Source organism: Canis aureus, chromosome 22, assembly GCF_053574225.1.
Source record: "Canis aureus isolate CA01 chromosome 22, VMU_Caureus_v.1.0, whole genome shotgun sequence".
Taxonomy (NCBI): Eukaryota; Metazoa; Chordata; class Mammalia; order Carnivora; family Canidae; genus Canis; species Canis aureus.
In genome coordinates this window covers 6,938,366-6,963,443 of record NC_135632.1, presented here as the reverse complement: position 1 = coordinate 6,963,443, position 25,078 = coordinate 6,938,366, and the positions used below count along the sequence as shown (strand labels likewise).

The window sequence follows — 25,078 nt, the reverse complement described above, 5'->3', positions numbered from 1 at the left end:
GGGGTCAGGGTTCCCTGCTCAGTGAGGAGATTGCTTCTCCCTCTCCCTTTGCCCCTCCCCCCACTCATGTGCTCTCTCTCTCTCTTTTTCACTCAAGTGAATAAATAAAAATGCTTAAAAGTAAAATAATAATAATAATAAATAAAAAGATCATTATTTCTGAAAAGTTTATAATAAGCCTGTGGCTCCTCAGCCCTCCCTCCCCACCCACCACCCGCCAACCAGCACCCGGAGGCAACTTCCTCTAGTACTTTCCACTTTGTTAGCCATGTCACGTGGTCCCCTCAGTTTCTAACACTTCTACATTTTATCGGTTTTATCACTTTTACGTCCTTCCCCACCACCGCAGCCCTGTAATATCATCAGATCTCTACCTTTTATTAAAGCCACATGCAGGGTTTTTATTCATATTGTTAGCTCCTGAGCCAAGTATTGTACTCAGATTGCACTTACTTTCTTTAAACTGTTTTTTCCTGAAATTTAAATTTTTTTTTCTTTTAAAATTACTTGAGTTAAAAAAAAAATAGTTGATGTCTTCCTACACGCTCTAACTGCTTTATAAAATACCCCTCAGTAACTGTTTTCTACACAGTCAAATCTGTTGGTAAATGTGTCATTTCTCCTCTTCTGTTTTGTTTTGGTTTGGGGTTTTATTGAAGAAACTCTTCCAGAAACCCTCTGCTGTGCTCTAGGTGGCAATGATTGCTCTTTAGGTCTCTTCCCAGCTGTAGGCTTAGGGCCTCCCATGCCAGCATCTTGGGAACTACCATTGCTTCTCCGTTGCATTTCCTGTTTCCTGGATCACTCTTTCTTGGTTTATTTCCTTCTTGCACTGAGGTTAGGTCTATCGGGAGGGGATGATGGCGTGTTACTCCAATAATACTCTGAGAAAGGGTGAACAAAGAGATTTTTGTTTTTAAAACCCGGTAAGGCGAAAAATGAATGTCTTTATTTTATCCTTACATTTGACTGTCTGGGTGCAGAATTTGAGGTGGAAAATTATTTTCCCCTCAGTCATTTCAAGGCATGGTGCTACTCTTTGTGAGTTTCTCCTCTTGCTGTTGAGAGGACCCACAATGCCCTGATTCCTGATCTTTGAATGTGGCCTAAATTTTTCAGAATCTTCTCTTTATTCTGGTTTACTGAAATTTCACAATAATGCATATCAGTTAGGTCTTGTCTCACTCGTTGGGCTGAACACATGGGTTAGTCCTTAAATCTGGGATGCTTATTCTCTTCTCTTGATGATGTCCCTCCCCCTCCCTCATTCCTTTGTTCTCTTCTACCTTTCTGGAAAATATGTGATGTTTATTTATAATGATCTTTGAATGTGCTTATCTTCTCTGTTGTATGGCTCTACTCAATGTAGCCATTTTCTGGGAGGTTTCCCAGACTTCCTCTTTCAAGATATATATTAATTTTCTCATTTCTATTAAATATATTTTTAATGTATCAGAAAATAAGATTCTTCCTCTTATGGTCTGCTCTTCTTATTGTATGGAAGTTATTTCTTGTATCTCTCTAAGAATATTAGTTACATTTACTTTTGAGTTTTCTTCTGTTTCGTTGAGCTTCCTCTGCGTTTTTTCTTTTGTTTTGTTTTTTTTGTTTTGTTTTGTTTTGTTTTGTTTTACTTGGTTTGATTTAGTCTTTGTCCTTACAACTACCTGATGATCCTTGGCTCTTTCTTTTTTTATTTTTTTTAATTAAAAAAAATTTTTAAAGACTTTATTTGTTTATTCATGAGAGACACAGAGAAAGAGAGACAGAGACAGAGACATAGGCAGAGGGAGAAGCAGACTCCCTGCGGGAAACCTGATGTGGGACTCGATTCAGGGACTCTAGGATTACACCCTGAGCCAAAGGCAGATTCTCAACTGCTGAGCCACCCAGGCATCCCATCTCTCTATCTTTTTTTAAAGATTTTATTTATTTATTTGAGACAGAGCAAGAAAGCACAAGCAGGGAGAGCAGCAGAGGAAGGAGGAGAAGCAGGCCCCCATTGAGCAGGGCACCCGATGATGCGATGATGCAGGACTCAATCGCAGAACCCTGGGATCATGACTGGAGCCGAAGGCAGACGCCTAACCAACTGAGCCACCCAGGCACCTGACTCTCTGTTCATATTAAAAAGTCAAACACTAGAAAGCTCGCTGGAACTCCTGGGTGCGTGAGTGTCCTATGACCACTGGAAAGCTTCCTTTAGACAGGTCAGGAGGAAAGCTGGAATTTTCACTGGGAAACTTCAAATATCAGTAACTCTAGTAACTCTTTTCACCCTCAAGTACATTGAATTCATGACCCTTTCTGAGACTTCTGTGAGGCAAATTGGCTTGTTTCTCATCAGCACCAAGTTTGCATTTCATCCTCTCTGTTAAATGATTTACAATTTTTCCATCTGCTTTCTCTATCTATATATTGTGATAGGAAAGGCCTTTTCTAGTTTAATAAAAAAAAAACAGAGTTTGGTTTAGTTTATTATCCTTTTGGTGGTTTGGGAATATTTTTAAAGAGGTGAGTGGGCAGGAGAAACATCTTTATTTCCCCGCCAAGTAATGGATTTTAGAGAATTTTTTATGAGGATTATAAGAAAAGAAAGAGACTTTGAGGCTATGGTAGGCAAAATTATCAAGGTTTCCTCCCAAAATTCTGGTCCTGTTTATTCAGTCAAACACTAATTTAGGGTATTATGCTGAGTGAAGTAAGTCAGTCGGAGAAGGACAAACATTATATGTTCTCATTCATTTGGGGAATATAAATAATAGTGAAAGGGAATATAAGGGAAGGGAGAAGAAATGTGTGGGAAATATCAGAAAGGGAGACAGAACGTAAAGACTGCTAACTCTGGGAAACGAACTAGGGGTGGTAGAAGGGGAGGAGGGCGGGGGGTGGGAGTGAATGGGTGACGGGCACTGGGGGTTATTCTGTATTTTAGTAAATTGAACACCAATAAAAAATAAATTAAAAAAAAAACACTAATTTGAGGATTGCTATGAAGAACTTTGCAAATGGAATTGAGGCTACTAATAGATTATCTTGGATTTTCCAGGTGGGCCCAATGTAATCCCTTGGGCCCTTGAACTTGGAAGAAGGCAGAAGGGAAACCAGAAAGATGAGGAGGAAGGAGAGGACAGAGAGATGTGAAGATTGAGAAGGGCTTGATCTGCAATTGTTGGTTTTGAAGACATAGAGGACCGTGAGCCAAGGAATGTGATCAGTCTCTGGAAGCTGAGAACAAACCCTGGTCCCTCCAATAGCTCTGGCAGCAAATGTTCCACCAACCTGAATGTTCCAGAGCCAGACTCTCCCCCCAGAGTTTCCCAATAAGAGCCCCGGCCGCTGACACTTTAATTTAAGCTTGGCACCCAGCAGAGCACCTAGCCATGCTCCCTGGACCTCTGACCTACAGAGAATAAGTGGTGGCTTTAAAAAGTCACATTATTTGTGTCACAGCAACAACAAAGAAAACAAGTCCAGGGAGACTACTTGAGGGTGTGCGGGAGGCAGAGAGAAAGATGGGGAATGGGACACTCAGAAGTTTCATTGTGCATTGTGAATGGAGGAGCCCTCAGGCATTCCTGAGATTTCACTCAACCTGAAATGGAGCCATAAAAATGTGCAGTTCTGTGAATTTCAACTTTAAGTTTGGAGGGTAGAAATTATTACCAAAAAAAAAAAAAAGGAGTCCCATTGTTTCAACATGTGTTGGAGATTATTATGATAACCAAAGACTCTTCTCATTATGCCTGTCCTGTGTATCCCTCCCCACATTGGCTTGGGCTTGGCCATGTGAGCTGATTTGGCGAGTGATATGCCAGCAAACATGACACAAGCAGTCTTTATACGTATTTGTGTGTCGGGATTTGCTTCTTTGGAACACTATCGACACCCTGTGAGAAGCCTGCTACTGGGGATGAGGGGGAAGGGGAAGCCTGAGGGATTGCAGATTTATCATGAAGTCTTCAAAAATAATTGTCCTAATCTAACTGCATGCATGCAAACATTGCTAAATTTAAGTTAATATTTTAAAAAGCACAAAATCCAATGCACAAAATCCAGGGCCTCTGCTCTCATCTGGCTCCTAACTCTGAGATTTTCAACTCTGCCCATTATCTCCATTATCATCACAAAAGACCCAGACTCCTTAAGAGGCACTGGCAGGATTGAGAAAGGAGGGTGAAGGAATTACCGCATGCATATTAATTTCTCTTCTTTTATCCTGTCTCATAAGTAAAAAAATCATTCTCGTTGTGGTTGAGTGGGTGGTAGTGGTTCACGTCTCCGTGTCTAATTTCATAAATATGTGCTTCAATTAGCTTTTGCAAATGAAATAACTAAGTCTTCATTCAATTTTCTATTTTAGAAGGACCATTAATCTGGAAAACAAATAAAAATAAATTAATTTTTAATGGCTAATGTATATTTTTTCAAAATGAGACTTATAGCACTAATATAACTTTAAATAGAAACTATAAGACCCCAAACTCCCGTTTTCTCTCTTACTGAGCTGATTCTTTCATGCAGCTTATCTAAGGGTCAAAGTCAAGCATAGTCAGAGAACCATTCAAGAAGGAGTGGGGGTTTTTTGTTTTTTTGTTTTTTACCTACTTTCTTTTTGTTTTTAAGACTGAGAGCAGCAATCTAACCTTCCCTAAGCAGTTTGACTCCAGAACTGTACCCGCCACTATTAATAGGAAGAAGTTGGACAAAGATTTCAGAAATCAAAGTACAATAAAACCTCATTTCATGGGAACGTTCAGGGGACGAGTCATTCCGGTTAATTAAATTTTCTGGTTAACTAAAAATTAACCCGACACCCTTTGTTCAAATCTTTCCATAGAAAAATCTTTCTAAAATGCATTAGCCTCTTTAATGCCTTAGGAAGTGTAGGGTGGTAAAAGTAATTGAATCTTTGTTTGATGATCGAAGTCCTTGCAGTGCCCCAGAAAGATCATTATGAACATAAATACTCATTGTACTGCATGGTGGATGTAGATGCTCTAGGAGATTGTGTTGAATGGATAATCAGCTCAAGATATAATCTGAAAGAGTATGTGTGTGTCTGCGTCCGTGTCGGATATACATCACATGTATTCCATTTATGTCTGTGTACTTTTGTGCTTTTCTCCTGAAATCAGAAAGTAAAAAAATAGTCAAAGGTCTCAATTCATTTATTTTAAGTCCATTTTTTTTTGGTATGATCATAATTAAACTTCTCAAGACCAACCTTAAAAGGATATGGTTATGGTACTCTACATTATAGAAAGGAATGACATAGCTATTATTTTTCCTTTAGGATCTTTTTACCTTTACCTTCTTTGTTTTCCCTTCTAAAAACACAATAATATCACAGACAGTGGAACAGCACAACTATTTTCAGTTCTACACATTATTGTTTATCGATCACCATAAGCATGTATATATTTCTGCAAAGTCGTGACCATAGGGTTACATAGTTTTATATCTTGCTCTAGTAATACCATATAAGAAGCACTTTCAATGTTGCCACACAGTCTTCATATTCATTTATTCATTCATTCAACAAATATTTATTGACTGCCTAAGATGTACCAGGAGCTCTTCTACATTCTGGGTACATAGCAAGGAACGAAAAGGACAAAAGTCCGTACCCTGATGAGGCTTAGATTATTGTAGATTAGCATTTTAAATAGCTACATAGTTTCCTTTATGTATCTTTGTATTTATTTGGTGGTACCCTTTTGCATCTCAGGGCCCTAGGCAACTTATGGGGTCTCTATAATATTCTCTATGGGAACCAGGTCTTGGGCTCTTGGGATTCTGTAAACTCACTCACTTGAAGGTGAAAAAAAAAAAAAAATTGCAGCAAAATAGCACTTACATGGCCCTTCAGCTGGTGCCAGGGTGACACAATTGTTCTAAGCCCTATATTGCACATTCAGATTGCACAACAACCCTTTGAGGTGGATACTGGTAATAACCCCATTTTTTAGGAGAGGAAACTGAGGCACAGTTGAACAAAGATATGAAGCAATATATTTGGAGGAATCATTCTGAATAATAGTAATAATGGAACTTAACTTTTACCTGTGTCATTATGTGCCAGGTGTTGTTCTGAGCCTATTAATTCATTTAATCCTCACAATTCTAAAAGGTGCCTCAATGGCTTAGTCAGTGGAGTCCAACTCTTAGCTCAGGTCATGATCTCAGAGTCATGAGATCAAGCCCCATGTTGGGCTCTGCACTGGACGTGGAGCCTGCTTAAGATTCTTTCTTTTCCTCTGCCCCACTTTCTCACGATCACTTGCTCTCTCTCCAAAAAAAAAAAAAAAAAACCAATTATCACAATTCTAATTTTAAAATGAGGAAACTAAACTAAACTAAAATAAAATAAAAATAAAAATAAAAAATGAGGAAACTGAGGCACAAATTAATAAGTTAACGTGTCAAAAGTCACACAGCTAGTAAATGATAGAGATGGGGTTTGAATCCTGGCAGTCTTGCAGAGTAGATACTCTCGGTTATTTGCCTCTCCCTGACGGATATTTTAACCTCTTATTCTTCTGGAAGGTGTTTGTATTATAAGAGTAGAGAGGGGAAACTATTGCATCCCTAATGTGTGACCTCTGAGGCAGGAAATTACGCTCCTTCTCCATTGACAGTACCATTTTGGACTCTTCTTTTTTCACCCCAAGGACAATTTGACCAGATCACTGGCAAACATTGGACTTGTGAGAAATAATCAACTGACAATGGCTAATGCTGCTCACAAATAAAAATTTATTACAAAAAGCACAATGCTTGCTGAGGAATAATATCTTCTTGGTGATACTGAAAGCTAAGAATTGACATGGAAAATTAGACTCACAGAAATCATCAACATGAAATAAAACTCTAGACATTAGACCTTCTTAATAACATTCAGATCTGTCCAATTTGACCCAGGTGAATTTAGAATTAGTAAAAATGAGAGCAACAAAAGAAAACCCAAAATGGCAAAAATATAATCAGTAAAGTTTGATATGGAAAAAACTTTGAATGGTGAATCCAACCTCTGTTGGAAATTTTACATAAAGGGGAACTGATCTCAATGAAAATATTTTCAGTAAAATAAAAACGGGAGTATAAAACAAAAATGGAAGTGGTTTCACTATAGTATATAGAAATTTTATCAAGGATTTAAATGATCATAATGGCATTTGCCCGGAAAATGTGGATCAGTTCTTCGAAGATGGAAATTCATTAATGTGAATGTCATTCTGGTGACAGTATCTTATTCCTACATACTAGGACTTGCTCAATGTCAAACACTGGAACCAATCACCCTATACTGAAAACCCGGATAGAGGAATGGCTGAGATTGTTGATACCTACCCAGAATCCTTTCTGCCTCTTTTGTTCAAGTATCCACTACCAATAGCCTATGTTACATGTCATTTTTAATCAATTTAGTTCCTTTAAACATCCTCTAGAATTTAGCTTGAACCTCAAACTCAGTTTGGTATTTAGACTTAGAAGCAATAAATAGACATTTATTGATCATCTACTATCTGCTTCAGCTTTGTTAGCAGCTGCAGGCACTCATCCAAGAAGACCCAATCTTTGATTTGAAGGAACACAAAAAACTGGAAAGTAGAGACACGTGATGGCGTGACTGAGAATACAAGAGAATATAGGATAGGTAATAAAGAAGCAGCAATTCAGAGATGTAAAACACCATTTCTAAATGCTGCTCGGCCCAAAGCATGGGACTAAGCATTCAATACGCACCTGGTAAGTGCTGAAGAGATCAATGTTTGGAATTGTTTCATTTTGAAAGTTGAATAAGATTTCTGTAATAGAGGAGGACATCGAGGATGACAAAAGAACACAAGATCTGAATTAAATGCTTCCTTCTCTGTGCTCTCACAGCACTTTGTCTTTTACAGCAGCTTTTCCTTTGCATTATTAATACTTAAACCCATAGCTGTCTCTTCTAGTGGACCCGCCTTGGGGGTAAGGACTATGTCTTACTAATCTTTGAAACCTCAGCACTTACCCTAATATCTGTTACTCAGTAATATCTGATAAACAAATTAATGAAAAATTGAATGAGTGAATAAACAGGAAAGCCCAGAGGATACTCAGGGGTTAGTGAGTTAACTAATTTGGGGTGGAAGTGGAATTAATCCGGAGGTGGTTGCCTGGACTTTATTCCACAGACAATGGAGGAATGACGTAGATTTTTCAGAATGGTAATTTTGAAGCGTTGACGTGATCCTGATGACAACAGCAGCGACCCTTGATTGACCAGACTAAGTGCTTTGTTTTGTTCACTTGTTTAGCTCTCGTCATTCTAAGGATTGGGTGATATTAACCCCATTTGTGTTGACTGTATCTCTCAGAGGCTAAGGAAATTACTTAGAATCTTGGAGTCAGCAGATGGCCTCGCCCAGACTTGAACCCTGGTGTGTTTTCCTGCAATTCCCAAGTCTCCCACTAGCCACAGGGCTCCCTTGGGACGCTGGTGATGACAGGAACATGGATGGGACAGTGTTTGGACCATTTGCTCTTGTACACTTAGGCCTCTGAAATATGAAAATGTAGACTTGTCCTTGTGTGAATCAAGCAGAGATTTAGTGATGAGAGGAGGTATACTTCCTCTCCTGGTGAGCTTTAAGCAGTACCTCTCCTAGGCCTGGGATCTCTCCTTGGATGAATTGCTCAGAACACAGGAACAGAAAGAGAAATGTACTGTTACTGTAAGATCAAGCCTGGCTTCATCTCTGTCTACAATTAATTATTCTCAATCAGATAACTCAAAGAAGTGTCAGGTTTTGCTTGATGAACTTAAAAGGAAAATCTCTGTTCCCTATCCTCTGCTGAACTTATTTAATTATCAGAATATTTGCATTTAGGATTTGACAAATGCTAACATGTACTGTTGAGTGTTCATGATAGTAAACCCACAAATTCTTTCCATCTTTAGAAAAATAGTTCGCTGTGAATTAATTTTGACTCATTTCAATAGCAGTGATAATACTACATTCATTTGCTATTCCAGTAGCTATTACTTGCATCTTGACACAAATTGCTTTCTAATTCAGTCTTTATTTTTCAGTTGCCTGAAATAATATCCTCAGTAGGTACGGCCTTTCATCAAGAAATTGCTCCCAAATATTCTCTGTTGTAATGCCACCTTATTTTCTTCAGAGCATAATTTTAGTGGACTCATGGAAGATTTGAAATCCGATGTCTCTCTACTGCTAAAGTACCAGGAGGCAATAAATGGCCCGTTTTTTTTGTAGGTGATTAAATAACAAAGTGTAGCTTAGGCATCTCCTAATCACCAAGCCCAAATCATGCTATTGAATGAATTTTCCAACTGTGGCAGAAATCTTTCTAATACACGGGAGGAAAGGAGATGAAAGAAGCCAGCCTTTCAAAGCTTTGTGCCATGGAAGGACCGTGACTGTTATCTTCCTGGGTGATCATTGACATCCCATCAAGGTTGAATTACTGGCTTAGCTGAATGGGCCTGGGAAGATGAATCTAAAATCAAATGCCAGTTGAAGAGCACAATCTCTGAAGAAAGGCAGTGGATGCAATTGAACAATCATATGTGAGGGGATATACGTTTGGTTAATTCAGAAGTGAGAGCTACTGAATCTTCTTGTCACTCAGTGATCGATACATATTCTAGTAAAAAGCCGTTGCATTCCAGGTGCCTTCCAGGCGGAGCATTAGGTAGGCCTCTCTCCTCCTCACCTGATCTGACCCCCTCATTGCACCTTTGCTGATGGAAAACAGACTAATTACCTGTAACATTCGGGGCTTCTTCTCCATCCCAATCTGTACTATACTGAGGGAAACTGCTTTTTTCTTAACAAAACTAAATAATAAAGTCATAGGTCATCCTCGCTGAATGCTCGTTCTTGTGATATTGAAATTATGACTCAGAGCGCTTCCTGCTGGACTACACACATTTGGAGTGTTTGTGCTTCAATCTGTTTGCAAGCTCTGTTCCCTGAGATCTTGGTACTCAGCCTGTCTCTGGACCAGCAGCTCCAGCCTCCAACGGAGGATTGTTAGAAATGCAGGCTCCCAGGCTCCACTGCATGCCTGCTGAATCAGAATCTTCTTTTGAACAGGAGTCCCGGGTAAGCTGTATGGCCTTGAGCATTTGAGAAGTGCTGCCCGAGACGGAAGGTGGGGAAGAGGGAATGTTACAGGACATTTGAGGGAACATCAAAACCGGTTGATCAGAGGGGTGCCTCGGGTGGCTCAGGCGGTTAAGCCTCCGACTTTGATTTTGGCTCAGATCCTGATCTCAGGGTTGCGCTGGGCGTAGAGTCTGCCTAAGATTCTCTCTCCCCACCCTCTCTCTCTCTGCTCATCCCGCCCCTCTCCCTCTCAAAAAATAAAATGAAATAAAAATAAACTGATTGGTCAGAAGACTTAGTGGAGGAAGAGGAAGGGTGGAACACTTATCACGGAAACTGGGAGGAAAGGTTTCTCAGAAGCCAAAGAGGGACATTTAGTAGGAATAGAATTAGACCCTCACATCAGATATTGTAGAAAGCTTAAGGAGGTATGTCTGCAAAAAAGCTTAAGGAGATATGTCTGCAAAAAAGCTACTGGATTTGGCATGAGGGAGGTTCTTGGGGACAGAGGAGGAAGCCGGACTGTGGGAAAGTATGATCTGGAAAGAGTAACTGAGGACGAGTTTGACTAACTTGAGAAGTTTGACAGCTTTGGTGCAAAAAGAGATTGGAGAAATTGCTTTGGGGGTTAAAGGAGCCCCTGGTAAAGGCAAAGGGAAGGCAGGCATAGGGTAGTGATTGAAAATGCATGTGGACCAAGGGTGCTTTCCCGGCTGGGCAGTGGTAGGATTCCCAGGACAGGCAGCGGAGAGCTTTTAATCGGAGGAGGCTCCCTCTCCCTGGTACAGAGGGGACGGACTGTGGAGGATGAGAAGGTCGATGAGGAACCTCATCCCAAAGGGAGAGGAACTCTTCTCAGGCCAGTGGGAAGGGAAGCCTCCTGCTGAGAACTGACAGAAGGACCCAAAGGAGGCTGAACAGATAAATAATGCCTTGTTTTGAAGAGAATCTTTACATTCCTCTACTTGAGATCACAAAGTATCTTTAATAAAGAGTGTGATAGATTATTGATTAGATTTCTAAGTTTCAGCTTCCAGCAGCTTGGGAGCTATTGCTCCATGGTTAGCATATGCCCTGTGTGAGCTTGGTGTCCTGTGCCCCATCGACCAAAAGCATTCCAATTTGTTCTACATGTCAGGTGTTCCCTTCTCACACACAGCAATTTGATTTCTTTTTTTTTTTCTTAAAGATTTTATTTATTTATTTATTCATGAGAGACACAGAGAGAGAGAGAGAGGCAGAGACACAGGTAGAGGGAGAACCAGGCTCCATGCAGGGAGCCCAATACAGGACTCGATCCTGGGTCTCCAGGATCACGCCCTAGGCCGAAGGTGGCGCTAAACCGCTGAGCCACCCGGGCTGCCCAGAATTTGATTTCTGACCCCCTGATCTAGTGAACTGTAATCTCGAAACTCCTAGTCCTCCCCACCAATTGATAGATCCAGTGGTCTTTCTCCAGTTATCTTCTCCCCACCTTTCTACAACATTTGAAAATACTAACTATTCCTCTTTCAATAAAACTGACTTATATGCATATCTTTTGAAGAAACTATTAGAAATTGTTTTTTTTTTTTTTAAGATTTACTTATTTATTTGAGACAAAGAGAGAGTGAAGAGAGGGGCAGAGGGAGAGGAAGACAATCTCAAGCAGATTCCCATCTGGGCACAGAGCCAGACATAGGGCTCAACCTCACAACCCTGAGATCGTGACCTGAGTCAAAACCAAGAGCTGGACCCAACCAACTGAGCTACTGAGGCACCCCAAGAAATTATTTTCTTTTTTAAAAATACTTTATTTACTTATTTATGAGAGACACATAAGGGAGAGGCAGAGACCCAGGCAGAGTGAGAAGCAGGCTCCCTGCAGGGAACCCGACGTGAGACTCGATCCCGGGACCCCAGGATCACATCCTGAGCCAAAGACAGATGCTCAACCACTGAGCCATCCAGGTGTCCCTAGAAGTTCTTCTTCTAATCAAGTGACCAAGCTACTGAATCTCAAGGTCTCAACAGATGTTGCATCTTATTATTTGCGTAGAAGAAAAAGACTTTCTATTTATTTTTAATAAATAGCAGTTTTGTTTCTCTAGAGGTTTCAATTTCCCAAACAGTCACGACAGACAGTTTCACATGGTGGCTAGTGCTTTCAGGAAATTCTGTCAGAAGAATCCTCATTTCTAGAGGAACATTTCTAGGCCATTTCTTGGCCATCTCTCACCAGGAGTCCATCCATCGGGACTTCTTTGTGGGGCTGGCCAAGGAGTCCTGCTTTGGCTGCTAGGGTTTCATTCCACTGGATACGATTTTCCTGAAATCTCCTGAATATCCTTTGTGTCATTCGAAAATATTTCTGGAAGCAATGTTCTAAGAACAGGTGTTCTCTTCAGGTTTTATTTCTTTTGTTGTGAAGCCTTTAACACAGTCCAAAATGCCGGTTTCTCTAAGCTTATTGGAGGTTCCAAGAAATTCCTCCAAATGTTTTATCTGCCCAGATTCTGGTAAGTGTGCAACCACATGCTTTTGGTATGTTTATTAGTCACCTTTTCTGATGCTTGGGTTTGCTTTTTGTTCTGGAAAAGTAGTTGTCCAACCATTGCTCAGATGTCTCTAGTGAGGCCTGATTTCTTATTTAAGCACAGGCTCTTGCATCTGATACCAGTGGGAGGCTGGAGGGCTGTGCTTCCAGTCGAGTCTGGGGGTGGAGGGTCAGAGTCAGAGCAGGTGCCACAGCTGCTGCTCGGAAGAGCTGCCCTATATTTAAATCAACAACAAGGAGGCATAACTTATACTCAATAAAATGTACCCATTTTAAGCATGGAGTTTGTTGAGTTTTGACAAGCGTATATATTCATAACCACCACCACAATTAAGCTGTAGAACATTTCCATCATTCCAAAAGATCCCAAGGCAACCACAGGAATTTCATAGAAACATAATCAGTTGAACGGATAAAGAAGATGTGGTCTATGTATATAATGGAATATTCCTCAGCCATTGGAAACAACAAATACCCACCATTTGCTTTGACGTGGGTGGAACTGGAGGGGATTATGTTGAGTGAAATAAGTCAGTGGGAGAAGGACAAACATTATATGGTCTCATTCATTTGGGGAATATAAAAAATAGTGAAAGGGAATAAAGGGGAAAGGAGAAAAAATGAGTGGGAAATATCAGGGAGGAAGACAGAACATGAGAGACTCCTAACTCTGGGAAATGAACTAGGGGTGGTAGCAGGGGAGGTGGGTGGGGGGTGGGGGTGACTGGGTGACGGGCACCGAGAGGGGCACTTGATGGGATGAGCACTGGGTGTTATGCTATATGTTGGCAAATTGAACACCAACAAAAAATAAATTTATAAAAAAATAAAATATTAAAATTTTAAAATTTTTAAAAATTAAAAAAAAAATTATCAGTCATACAGTAGACATTCTCTTGTGTCAACTTCTTTTGCCCAACATGATGTCCTTGAGATTTATCCACGTTGGTGGATGGATCAAGTTTGTTCCCTTTTACTGTTGAGTAGTATTCCATTGAATTGAGGGACCATAATTTCTTTTTCTATGTAGCTCCTGATGGACATTTAGGTTGTTTCCGGGTTTTAGCTGTTATGAACAAAGCTTCCGTGAACACTAACATACAAATATTTGGGTGGGCATATGTTATCATTTTTGGGGGGGAATAAATATTTAGGAGTGGAAGTGCTGCATTATATACTATGTACATGTTCAAGAAACTGCCAAGCTGTTTTTCCAAACTGGTTGCATTCTCCATAGCAGTATATAAGAGTTCTAGTTTCCCCATTGTTTATCTTGAACGTTAGCCACTGTAGTGGATGTGTACGCGTGTCTCATGGTGATTCTAATCTGCATTCTCTAGTGATTGATCACAATGAGGATCTTTTTTGTGCTTATTTTCCATTCCTACAACTTACATCTTTTGGGAAGTATCTATTCAAATATTTTACATGCTTCTTTTTCTTTCTAAGATTTTATTTATTTAGAAATCCACTGATCAAGAGGATACCGTATGAGTCGAATGAGTCCCTACTCTGCTGCAGCAGGATTACCTACATATTTATGAGATAATTTTATTTTTTAATTAAATAATTTTTTAAAGATTTTATTTATTCATGAGAAACACAGAGAGAGAGGCAGAGACATAGGCAGAGGGAGAAGCAGGTTCCCCAAGGGGAGCCCGATGTGGGACACAATCCTAGGGCCCTGGGGTCACCCCCTGAGCCAAAGGCAGACGCTCAACCACTGAGCCACCCAGGTGCCCCAGATATTTTACACACTTCTAACATTTTCTTAATATTAAGTTGTAAGGATTCTTTATATATATTGGATACCAGTTCTTTGTCAGATATATTTATTACAAATATCTTCTTCCAATGTGTGAGCTTCCTTCTGATTTACTTAACATCTTAACAGAAATTTTTAATGACGATGCCCAATTTATCAGTTTTTCCATTTATGATTTGTATTTTGTGTGTCCTAGCCAATACATTTTTGCCTATGCCAAGAGCGAGAAGATGTTCTCCTGAAAAACTGCCTTACACTTGAGCTCACTGCTCCTTCCCTTGGTTATATTCTAACTTACTTCCTTGTAGTCTACTTGTTTTCAGATTCCTTTTCTTTTTATTGCCTTACCAAGGACTTTGCTAAGCTTTCTCTCCCTTTGATTATCAAATAATGTTTATTCATCAAATTTAGAAAACAAAGGAATCACATCAATAATAGCACCAATTTTCAGTGTAAGACCTACCACGTGCTAGCCATATGATCGTGGAACATGATGGTTAGAAGAGCAAGCCTGAAGTCAGTCAGTCGGGGCTGGAATTCTATTTCTACCACCTTTTACTTGCATGGTCTTGGATAGTGTTTCACTTGGTCAAAATTTACAAGATCCAATAGCAGTTTGGTAGGGTTCTTGGGAGCAAAGGATACAGAGCTAAAGCATCAGGAAAAGGTGTGCATCTTTGAAATTCAAAGGTATCGGGCAAAGGCTTCCAAAGCTCTTCCTCATCTAAGAACACGCAGGATGTGCTTTCCCTCTGGTGGAGAAGCATAGGGAATGTCTCTGCCCCAGGACACCTCTTGGAGTCTCAGGGTCCAAGGCCTTTAAGTGGAGGCTTATAGCATAAGCAGATACCACCGTACTACCTGCAGTGGCAACCAAAACTCAGGACCAAACAATGAAACCAGGTGCACATCCTCAGTCTTGACACTAATTCAAAACAACCTGACAAGCCAGGGGGACATGGGTCATTGCTCATGGTGTATATAGCAAAATCACGAATCACCAACACCAGGAACTCTCCAAGGGCCACGTTCCCAGAAGTTGGCCAAGGGTGAATCATGAGCCCTTAGGGACAATGAGGAGCAAGCACCATATCTGCTGTGTTCATTCACTCTTTCTTCACAAATCATCTCCCTGAAGCCTTACCTTTCCTTATCTGTAAAATGGGAAAATAAACATAATTCCTTCATAAGGTTGTTAGAATTAAATGAGATTATATACATAAAGCTTTCAGCATTAACTGTTGGTACATAGTTATTGCTCAATAACTACTGGCTATTAATACTAAGCATTTTGATCCTCTCTCATGTAAGGATAACAGTATCTGTTTTGTTGGGAGGCCATGAGAACCAAACACAGGTCTAGTAGATAGTTTAACACAGGGCTTGGCTTTTAAATCCGTACTAACCTTGGTGCCCCCAATAACCCCATTATCCAGAAGAAACCGTGATTAACATGTTGTCATATATGCCTTCCACTCACCTTATTAACAACTAATTTACACTGCTTTTTCAATAAAGCAGTGAAAAAATTAACACCTTTTTCAAAGCAGACACACAGAATTGTCTCCTAAATGGATGATGACAGCAGGATCTGTGGCAACTCCCATGTCTGAAGCGCCCAGGAGGCCACAGCAAATGCTGGAAGGTATACAGCTGTTGTAGCTGCATAAAGCAGGACCATCAGTCAGTATCCCCTCCTCCCTGAGGCCAGGCAACGCTGTGTGCTTCTAAGATTAGGATTTGTGAACATGTGCCCCCTTAACTTCCACTCTTTCATCCAACAAATCATTATTGTCTTCTGTGGTGCAAACAGGACTCTAGGCACTCTGGAACAAGACCCACAGAGCCCCTACCTGGTGTCTCCTGCTTCTCCCTTATTTCATGTGAGTACACTCATTTTAAATTAAGTGCCTTTTTATTACTCATGGTATTTTAGGAATTTGCCACTCTGGATAAAGCTGGAAATGAATGCATGACTCTGGTCTTTTCCTTCATAGGTTTTCTCTGACATAGTTGAGGTCCTACTGTATTCCACATTTTGTAATTTTCCCCCCACCATACTCAGGCCCCAAAAGAAGCCATTTTCCACGTCATTAAAATTCTTTCATAGGGGCACCTGGGTGGCTCAGTGGTTGAGCATCTGCTTTTAGCTCAGGTCATGATCCCAGAGTCATGGGATCAAGTCCCACATCGGGCTCCCTTCATGGAGCCTGCTTCTCCCTCTACCTGTGTCTCTGCCTCTCTCTGTGTGTCTCTCATGAATAAATAAAATCTTTAAAAAATTAATTAACTAAAAAATAAAATTATCTCATAAATGTGTAAGTAATTCTGCTGCAACAGAGTAGGGACTCCTTGAAGGATACCATATGAATGGTATCCTCTCGATCAGTGGTTTTCTAGCTTTTTGGACCACAAGCCATTGGGAGAAGTACATTATACATTGTGACCCTGTACACACACACACCTGAAAAGAAGTTGCATGAAAGAGTACTTACCTTTACTGCATGCTATGCACTCTGAAATATTCTTTTTTATTCCATTTAATGTCTTTTTTTCAAAAACTATTGGTCTAATGTACCAGTGGTTACTGCTATCGATGTTCTTGGTGTTCCAAAGTTGGATAAACGAGGGCTGATACTTCTCTTCCTCCTCTTTCATCTCACAGTCCATCTGTCTCAGTTGGTTTTCCCTCAAAGTAGAGCCTGGGGTAAGGGTTGGGATGCAGGTTATTTATTTAGGAAGTGACTTCCAGTAAGAGTACAGAACAGAGAAGGAAAAGGAAAAACAAGGCGTATTATAGATTTCTTATTGCTCTGGGCAACCAGAGCTCAGTCTCACTGGAGAACTTCTGGGGTTTCTTCAAAGGATGGGAGGCTGGGACATTTATCTACCAACTTCCATCCTTCATGGGTTGAGCAGGTCCAAAGCACCTCCCCACCTTGCTGCAGAAAAATGGAGAGAAACAGTTGGGTACCTGCATGTGGGTGTCGTGACATAGAGGCCTCCATGTAGCCTCTGTAGAACGTGAGTGAGCCGGGAGTATGTGACGCAGAGCAAAAGAGCCAGCTGCTGCTTCCTCGGAGCACGAATGTTCTCCATCCAGCCCTTTATGTCCTCCTCCCACCCAAGTCGCCCGTCTCAGCATCTTGCTGCCGTGACAGACAGACAGAACCCAAAGAAATGACTCTTCAAGGCTTAGCTCTTGACACAGAAACGTAACAGGAAAACATTCTGTCTTTCTCAACAAGACAGTTTTCTTGCTGTGGACTCAGACAAAAATCTAATTTCGGTTGAAGCTAGAAATATCTTCTAGATCAGGGGTACAGATGCCCATCACTGCTTCCGTGGCAGGGGGATCTAGAGACATGAAAATAACTCTAAACCAAGTTCCAGAATGTTCTTTTTCTTGCTATAATCATGATCTGTAAGTCTGCGTAATATAGGATGGATATACTGTCATTTATTTAATTATAAGCTTTCCTAATGTTGGACATTTGGTATGTTTTCATTCTTTCAGTATCAAAGATAGTTGTAGCAAACATCATTGAGCATAATCCCTTTTCTGAGTCTAATATTATTATACCAAGAGAGGTCAAAGTAGAAACAGAGAGTAAGAGCATGGAAACTATAAAAGCTTTTGACCCGTGTCGACCCATTGCTTTCCAAAAAGCGTACATTTAACCAATTTACAATCTTACCAGTCATGTGTGTGTACTAGGCAATCTTACAAACATCCTTTTTAAAAAAAGAAAATGTCAATGTTGAAAATTTAGAAAGCATGGGAAAGTGTAAGTCATAGTAATAACAAATAACCCCCAATCCCAAGACAGCCACCGTTTGACATTTTAATATATTTTAGTGTCTTTTCCATTCATATAAAAAATATATACGTATAATTTAAGAACAAAATAGGGTAGACCACATATAAGAGTTTGTATTCTGGCTTTCTCATTTAATATTTTATTCCATTTTTCAGAAAGATATTTTTAAATGGTTGCAAAATGTTTCATCTGTGTCAGTTAGGAATTGTGTTTGGCTGCTCTGAACAGAGTTTGAGTAGCATAAACATGGAAGGGTTTATTTTTCTCATATAATGAGACATCTGGAAGGAGGCAGTTGCTGGCTTTGTTACAGTGGTTCAAGGATGTCAGAATTGCAGTCGCTACAATTCTCTTGGCTTTTCTGTCATGGTCCCCACATGGCTATTGGGGCTTGAGCCATCATATCAGTGATCAAGACAGCTGGGTCCAGGCAGCCATCCAGGCACTTGGAAGTCTCACCCAAGGATTTCTGCTCCTATCTTATTGGCCACCCTTATCTGCAAGGAAGGCTGTAAAATGTAGTATTTTTAGCCAACCACATTGCTGGCCACAATAATATAGGGTCTTGTTAATAACAAAGAAGAAGACAATGGAAATTGGACAGCCAGCTGTCTGCCACAGCATCATACGGGTGCCATGTTTTATTTAACCAATTTCCTATGGAGGAGGATTTGGCTTTTCCCCTGGTTTTCACCATTTTACCTTTATATCTCTCACCATAACATCTTTATCTTTCTTATTTCCTTACGATAAATGCCCAGATGGAATTAATAACTCAAATCGTGGGATGCAAAAATGCCTTTTAGAAAGGTCCCACCAATTTATACTCTCACCAGCAATGTATAAAACTGTTGGGCAGTCTTTCCGAGAGTCACTCATTGACTACTTGCTTTCCGTCCAACTCCAGATGGTCCCTTGTGATTCTTTTTTGAATATTAATATCATTCACAAATGTTAGAAAAAGCAATCAATCCTTAAATAGAATATGTCAAAATGGCAATTGCTGAGCACTATGCCTCTTATTTAATTATATATATATAGCAGGAGAAAATGTCCTTGGAGAATGAGCCTGCAAGGTGACAGACACATTTTCGACTTGTATGTTCTTGTATTTTGATTTTTGAAGGAGTCCCTGAGATAGTTTTGATACCAGTAATGACATGGGGGCACAGGAGAAAGGATGACAAGGACAAGACCCATTTAAGAACTTATCAAGAAATCTAAATCAATTTAGGATCTTTAAAGTTTAATATTAGAAGCTATTATGGAAGATACGAATCTTAACACAACTATAGCTATTCCACAAACCAGCGCAATTTCGGAGAAGTTTGGAAGCCCCATCCATTGAGTTGCATTCTAATGGAACTAATGTTAGCAGAGAGAGCACATGGCCGCATTGCTGAGCTGGATTCCTCCACGGTCCCAGGCAAGAGCCGAAATATGAGATATTTAGAAGCATATACAGTTAACATGGTCTCAAAAATTCACACTTCAAATAAATCTCTGGTAAATTAAATTGAAATTGAAATACACTGTGGAACTCAGATAAAAATAACTCATAGTAGCCCCCATTCAGTTAATGTAACAAAATTAAAAAGTGATTGCAGCAAATTCTTTAGCAAAGAAGATCACTTTTTTTCTCTTAAGATGACCTTTTTTTTTTTTTTTAATTCATGAGAGATACAGAGAGAGAGAGGCAGAGAGAGGCAGAGACGTAGGTATTGGGAGAAGCAGGCTCCTCAAGGGGAACCTGATGCGGGACTCTATCCTGGGGCTCTGGGATCACGCCCTGAGCCAAAAGCAGATGCTGAACCACTGAGCTACCCAGGTGTCCCAAGACAATCACTTTTTTTTTTATGATTTTATTTATTTATTCATGAAAGACACAGATTGAGAGGCAGAGACACAAGCAGAAGGAGAAGCATGCTCCATGCAGGGAGCCCCATGTGGGACTCGATCCCAGGACCCCAGGATCAGGCTCTGGGCCAAAGGCAGACACTCAACCACTAAGCCACTCAGGAATCCCTTCTTTTTAAATAAAAATAGTCACCTGAGAGATGGCTCAGTGGCTGAGTGTCTGCCTTTGGCTCAGGGTGTAAGCCCAGAGTCCTGGGATCGAGTCCCACATCAGGCTCTCTGTATAGACCTGCTTCTCCTCCCTCTTCCTATGTCTCTGCCTCTCTCTGTCTTAAATAAATAAATAAATAAATCTAAAAAAAAAGAATAATCATCTGATAATTGGTGTTTTGAGAGTGGTTTTCTACTTTAAAGCAGGGCTTTAAGTTCTGTCAAAATATCCATAGCTTTTAGCCTTCCTTGCTCAAGCTAAGATGGAAAACCATTGAAAAAAGTGATATTTGCATGTGTATTCATAGAATTTATAGCCTATGTTCTAAATAGTGCTATGTACAGGCTCATCTAGGTCCCCAGAACATCACACACATATGTTATTTCACGTGTAACATAGTTCAACATTCTAGAGTAGATTTTGTAGGCCATGTCTTGAGCCCAGGGAGCAGGGGCCATCATTCTTTCAGGAGGGTAGAGATAAACAATATAGAGTTACTTCCTGCCACCCTGGGGCACAAGAAATCTGGGTGTCCTAACTAGACTGGGCAGGAGGGCTTGGGTGGCTCAATCAGTTGAGTGTCCAACTCTTGATTTCAGCTCTGGTCATGATCTCAGGGTTGTGAGATCCAGCTCCACGGTCTGCTGTCCTCTCCCTCTGTTCCTCCTCTTTGTCTTCCCCCAAAATAAATAAATAAAATCTTAAAAAACAAACAAACAAAAACTAGACTGGGCACATAGTAGAAGGTCAATAAATATCTGGTGAATTTTTTTTTTTTTTTTTTTTTATGTATGATAGTCACAGAGAGAGAGAGAGAGAGAGGCAGAGACACAGGCAGAGGGAGAAGCAGGCTCCATGCACTGGAAGCCTGATGTGGGATTCGATCCCGGGTCTCCAGGATCACGCCCTGGGCCAAAGGCAGGCGCTAAACTGCTGCGCCACCCAGGGATCCCATCTGGTGAATTTTTTAAAAATATGGTATAACCCAAATGCAATTTATCTCTACGTAGTAAGATTATATGTGACTTTTTTGCCTTTTTGGCTTTCTGTATTTTATGAATGTCCCTCAAGACCTAGTTGAACATTTATAATTAGGTAAAATAAAACAGAAGTGTTTGGGTTTTTTTTTTTTTAAGATTTATTTATTTATTTGAGAGAGTGTGTGTGAGCAGAGGGAGGGGCAGAAAGAGAAGGAGAGAGAATCACAAGCAGAGGCCGTGCTGAGCTTGGAGCTGGACTTGGGGTTCGATCTCCAATCCTGAGATCATGACCCAAGCTGAAACCAAGAATCGGTTGCCTTACTGACTGCACCACCCAGGCACCCCCAAAAATGTTTTTTCTTTTAGCTGTGTTTCAGATCATGATTCCTAGGACATGTTTGCTAACTTATGAAGTAGAGGAAGTAGATGACATAGTGAATTAAGCATCTTTATCAAACATATTTAAATATTTCATATTTTAAATTAGACATAAGCTTGGAATTTATGTTTAGCTTCTTGGTATATATGTGATAAATGGAGACAGAGAGAAAATTAGTAAGTGGATCAGTCAATGAACTGTAATTCTTTGCATGAACTAAGTCTTTAAAACCCTCAAGCGATGACAACGTGTGAATTCTACTGTCTCGCATTTTATGCTAATACTTTATTTATATAACTAACAATTCAGGATACCAGATTTGTGGTTTTTATATTTGTGATTTTACTATTTGTTAAGCATTTACCTTTATTTCGTCAACACTTAGGAAAATTATATGAAAAAATGTAATAAATTATCTTATTAAACGAAGTATACTGCATATGGCTTAAACATTTTTGATGACTTAGTCAAAATACACTTTTAAATTAAAATTTAATGAGTATATATATGAGTATATATATATATAAAATTCAATGAGTATAAAATTTAATGAGTATATATATGTGTATATATATATATATATATATATATATATGCTACCATAGCAGTCTATAAATTCCTCTATCACTTTTGTTATTATTATCTACCATTTTTTGTATGTCTACTATGTGCCAGGCAGTACATTAGTTGTTCCCTATAATAAGTAACATAATTATTATAAGAACTCTCTGAGGTACTTAATTTCTGTCTAAGATATTGAGGCAGAAAGATAGCTACCTGCCCAGCTAATTGTTGAAAGGGCAATGTTAGGATTTGCACCCAAGCCCACTTATCTCCTAATTCATATTTTAATCACAGTTCTACTGTCTCCCAAGTAATTTTACACGTCTGTTTCCCCACGAAGATATAAACTCCTAAACAGCAAGGACCACGTCTTAGGCTATCTCCAGTGTCTGACGCACGGGGAGGACTCAGTAAATACTGAAATAAACCAAACTTAGATTTGAACATCAGTCTCTAAGTTAAGGGAAAACAACAACAAGAAGCCCGATAAAATTGTTCCTTCGTAAGTAATTTACAGTTGTAGCTGCCCTTTTTTCCTGCTCTTAAGCTAGTTAAGAACTTATTTTATACCCCTATAGAAAAATGGGCAAAAGAAAAATTTCCCCCAAAAAAAGGATAAAAATGATTTGACATATATGAAAAGATGTTCAACTTTACTAACAGCAAAATAAACGTAAATTAAAATGACAATGAGATAAAATTTCACAATTATCATATTGTCAAAAGGCAAAAAGCTTGGCAACACCCTGTGTCGATGAGGCTGTGAGCTATCAGGGTGCTCTAATAAATTGTTGGGGGGAATGCAGAATGATAAACCCCTATGGAGTTAAAGTCATCAAAATCTAACGATATTTATTTGCCTTTGCCCTTTGACTCATGAATCCAACTTTGAAGAATTTACGTTAGGAGCCTCCCAGCTTCAGTGGTACCCTTTAGTACCCACTGTGTCTCTGTGACCATGGACTGGACCCAAGCATTTCTCCTTAACAGAGAGCACGATGCTAAGCTTTGTCAGTAGAGGGTGCTAGAAGGACATTGCAGGAGGAAGGGGGTGCTATTTGTGGTTCTGGGGTGCTGATTTTGTTTTTATTTGCTCTTGCTGTACAGTCCATCAGTGCTGTACAGTGGGGGTGAAGGTGATGGAATCAGGTGGTGCCAGAATCAGTTGACCTCCTGGCCCCAGCCAACGCCTTGTGACCTACTGGTTGCCCACTCTCTGGTGGGGACACCAGGTGCTCCAAGTAAGGCCCTGACTATCCCTTTGTGCTTGGGTGCCAGAGGATTGTTTCCTGCTTGCCTGGCCACCCTGGGAAACTTTAGCCCAGGGAACTCAGCACACTTCCGGCCATTCAATAAGCTGCGACCATGCATACCTGCTCCACTAGGTTTTAACCTCACTGGGGGACGCCTGGGTGGCTCAACGGTTGAGTATATCTGCCTTTGGCCCAGGGCGTGATCCCGGAGTCCAGTGTCGAGCTCCCTGCATGGAGCCTGCTTCTCCCTCTCCCTGTGTCTCTCTCTCTCTCTCTCTCTCTCTCTCTGTGTCTCTCATGAGTAAATAAATAAAGTCTTAAAAAAAAAAAAACTTTTTTTATCATGATGAAGTCCCAATAGTTCATCTTTACCTTTGTTTCCCTTGCCTCCAGAGACATATCTAGTTAGGAGTTGCTGCAGCTGAGGTCAAAGAGGTTGTTGCCTGTGTTCTCCTCTAGGATTTTGATGGTTTCCTGTCTCACATTTAGGTCTTTCAACCATTTTGAGTTTGGTTTTGTGTATGGTGTAAGAAAGTGGTCCAGTTTCATTCTTTTGCATGTGGCTGTCCAGTTTTACCAACACCATGTGTTGAAGAGACTGTCTTTTTTTTCTGTTGGATATTCCTTCCTGCTTTGTTGAAGGTTAGTTGACCTTAGAGTTAAGGGTTCTATTTCTGGGTTCTCTATTCTGTTCCACTGTTTTTTGAATTCTCTATTCTGTTCCATTGATCTGTGTGTCTGTTTTTGTGCAGGACTATACTGTCTTGATGATCACAGCTTTGTAATAGAGCTTGAAGTCTGGAATTGTGATACCCCCCAGCTCTGTTTTTCTTTTTGGGGGTTGCTTTGGCTATTTGGAGTCATTTGTGGTTCCATACTAATTTTAGGATTGTTTGTTCTAGCTCTGTGAAAAATACTGTTGATATTTTGATAGACATTGCATTAACCATGTAGATTGCTTTGGGTACTATATTTTAACAATATTTCTTCTTCCAATCCATGAACATGGAATGTTTTTCCATTTCTTTGTGTCATTTCCACTTTTTTAAATAAGTGTTTTATAGTTTTCACACTATACCTATAAAGACCTCACAGATCTTTACCTCTGGTTAGGTTTATTCCTAGGTCTCCTATGGGTCTTGGTGCAATGGTAAATGGGATCAATTCCTTGATGTCTCTTTCTGCTGCTTCATTATTGGTGTATAGAAATGCAACAGATTTCTGTATGTTCCTTTTGTGTCCTGAGACTTTCCTGGATTCATGTATGAGTTCTGGAAATTTTTTGGTGAAGTCTTTTGGGTTTTCTACATAGACATGTCATTTGCAAATAGTGAAAGTTTGATTTCTTCCTTGCTGATTTGGATGCCTTTTATTTCTTTTTGTTGTCTGATTGCTGAGGCTGGGATTTTCAGTGCTATGTTAAATAACAGTTGCCAACTCTACTTTAGAGTTCTCTGTGCATCTTTATTATACTTCTATCACAGGCTAATAATTGTTAATGTTGGGACACCTGGGTGGTTCAGTGGTTGAGCGCCTGCCTTCAGCTCAGGTCATGATCCTGGGGTCCTGGGATCGAGTCCCACATGGGGCT

At 40.0% G+C, this 25,078-nt stretch overlaps 1 protein-coding gene and 1 pseudogene across 2 annotated transcripts; both read right to left on the bottom strand.

Annotated features, from left to right (window-relative positions):
* Nucleotides 1-292: 292 nt before the first annotated feature.
* On the bottom strand, nucleotides 293-24,140 carry LOC144294288 (uncharacterized). 2 transcript variants are annotated; one of them, XM_077866073.1, is made up of 6 exons: nucleotides 23,860-24,140; nucleotides 16,918-17,124; nucleotides 7,750-7,811; nucleotides 4,971-5,128; nucleotides 4,190-4,376; nucleotides 293-884 (listed from the first exon to the last, which is right to left on the bottom strand). In XM_077866073.1, exons 2-5 carry the CDS (start codon nucleotides 17,090-17,092, stop codon nucleotides 4,355-4,357), a joined length of 417 nt encoding a protein of 138 aa, XP_077722199.1. In that variant the 5' UTR covers nucleotides 17,093-17,124; nucleotides 23,860-24,140; the 3' UTR covers nucleotides 293-884; nucleotides 4,190-4,354. The 2 variants fall into 2 exon arrangements, with proteins under 2 accessions (XP_077722199.1, XP_077722200.1); XM_077866074.1 differs by lacking the exon at nucleotides 4,971-5,128.
* On the bottom strand, nucleotides 11,953-12,644 carry LOC144293579 (mitochondrial import inner membrane translocase subunit Tim9 pseudogene; annotated as a pseudogene).
* Nucleotides 24,141-25,078: the final 938 nt, after the last annotated feature.

Bases quoted from the DNA above. Each gene is read 5' to 3' on its own strand.
- LOC144294288 (XM_077866073.1), bottom strand. From the start codon at position 17,092: ATGGACTGTGAGATGAAAGAGGAGGAAGAGAAGTATCAGCCCTCGTTT. The intron at 7,812-16,917 runs GTAAGTACTCTT...CCTCTATTACAG, and splicing joins GTGCATAGCATGCAGTAAAG to AAATCTTATTCAACTTTCAA. The intron at 5,129-7,749 runs GTGCGTATTGAA...TTCTGATTTCAG, and splicing joins ATCTCTTCAGCACTTACCAG to GAGAAAAGCACAAAAGTACA.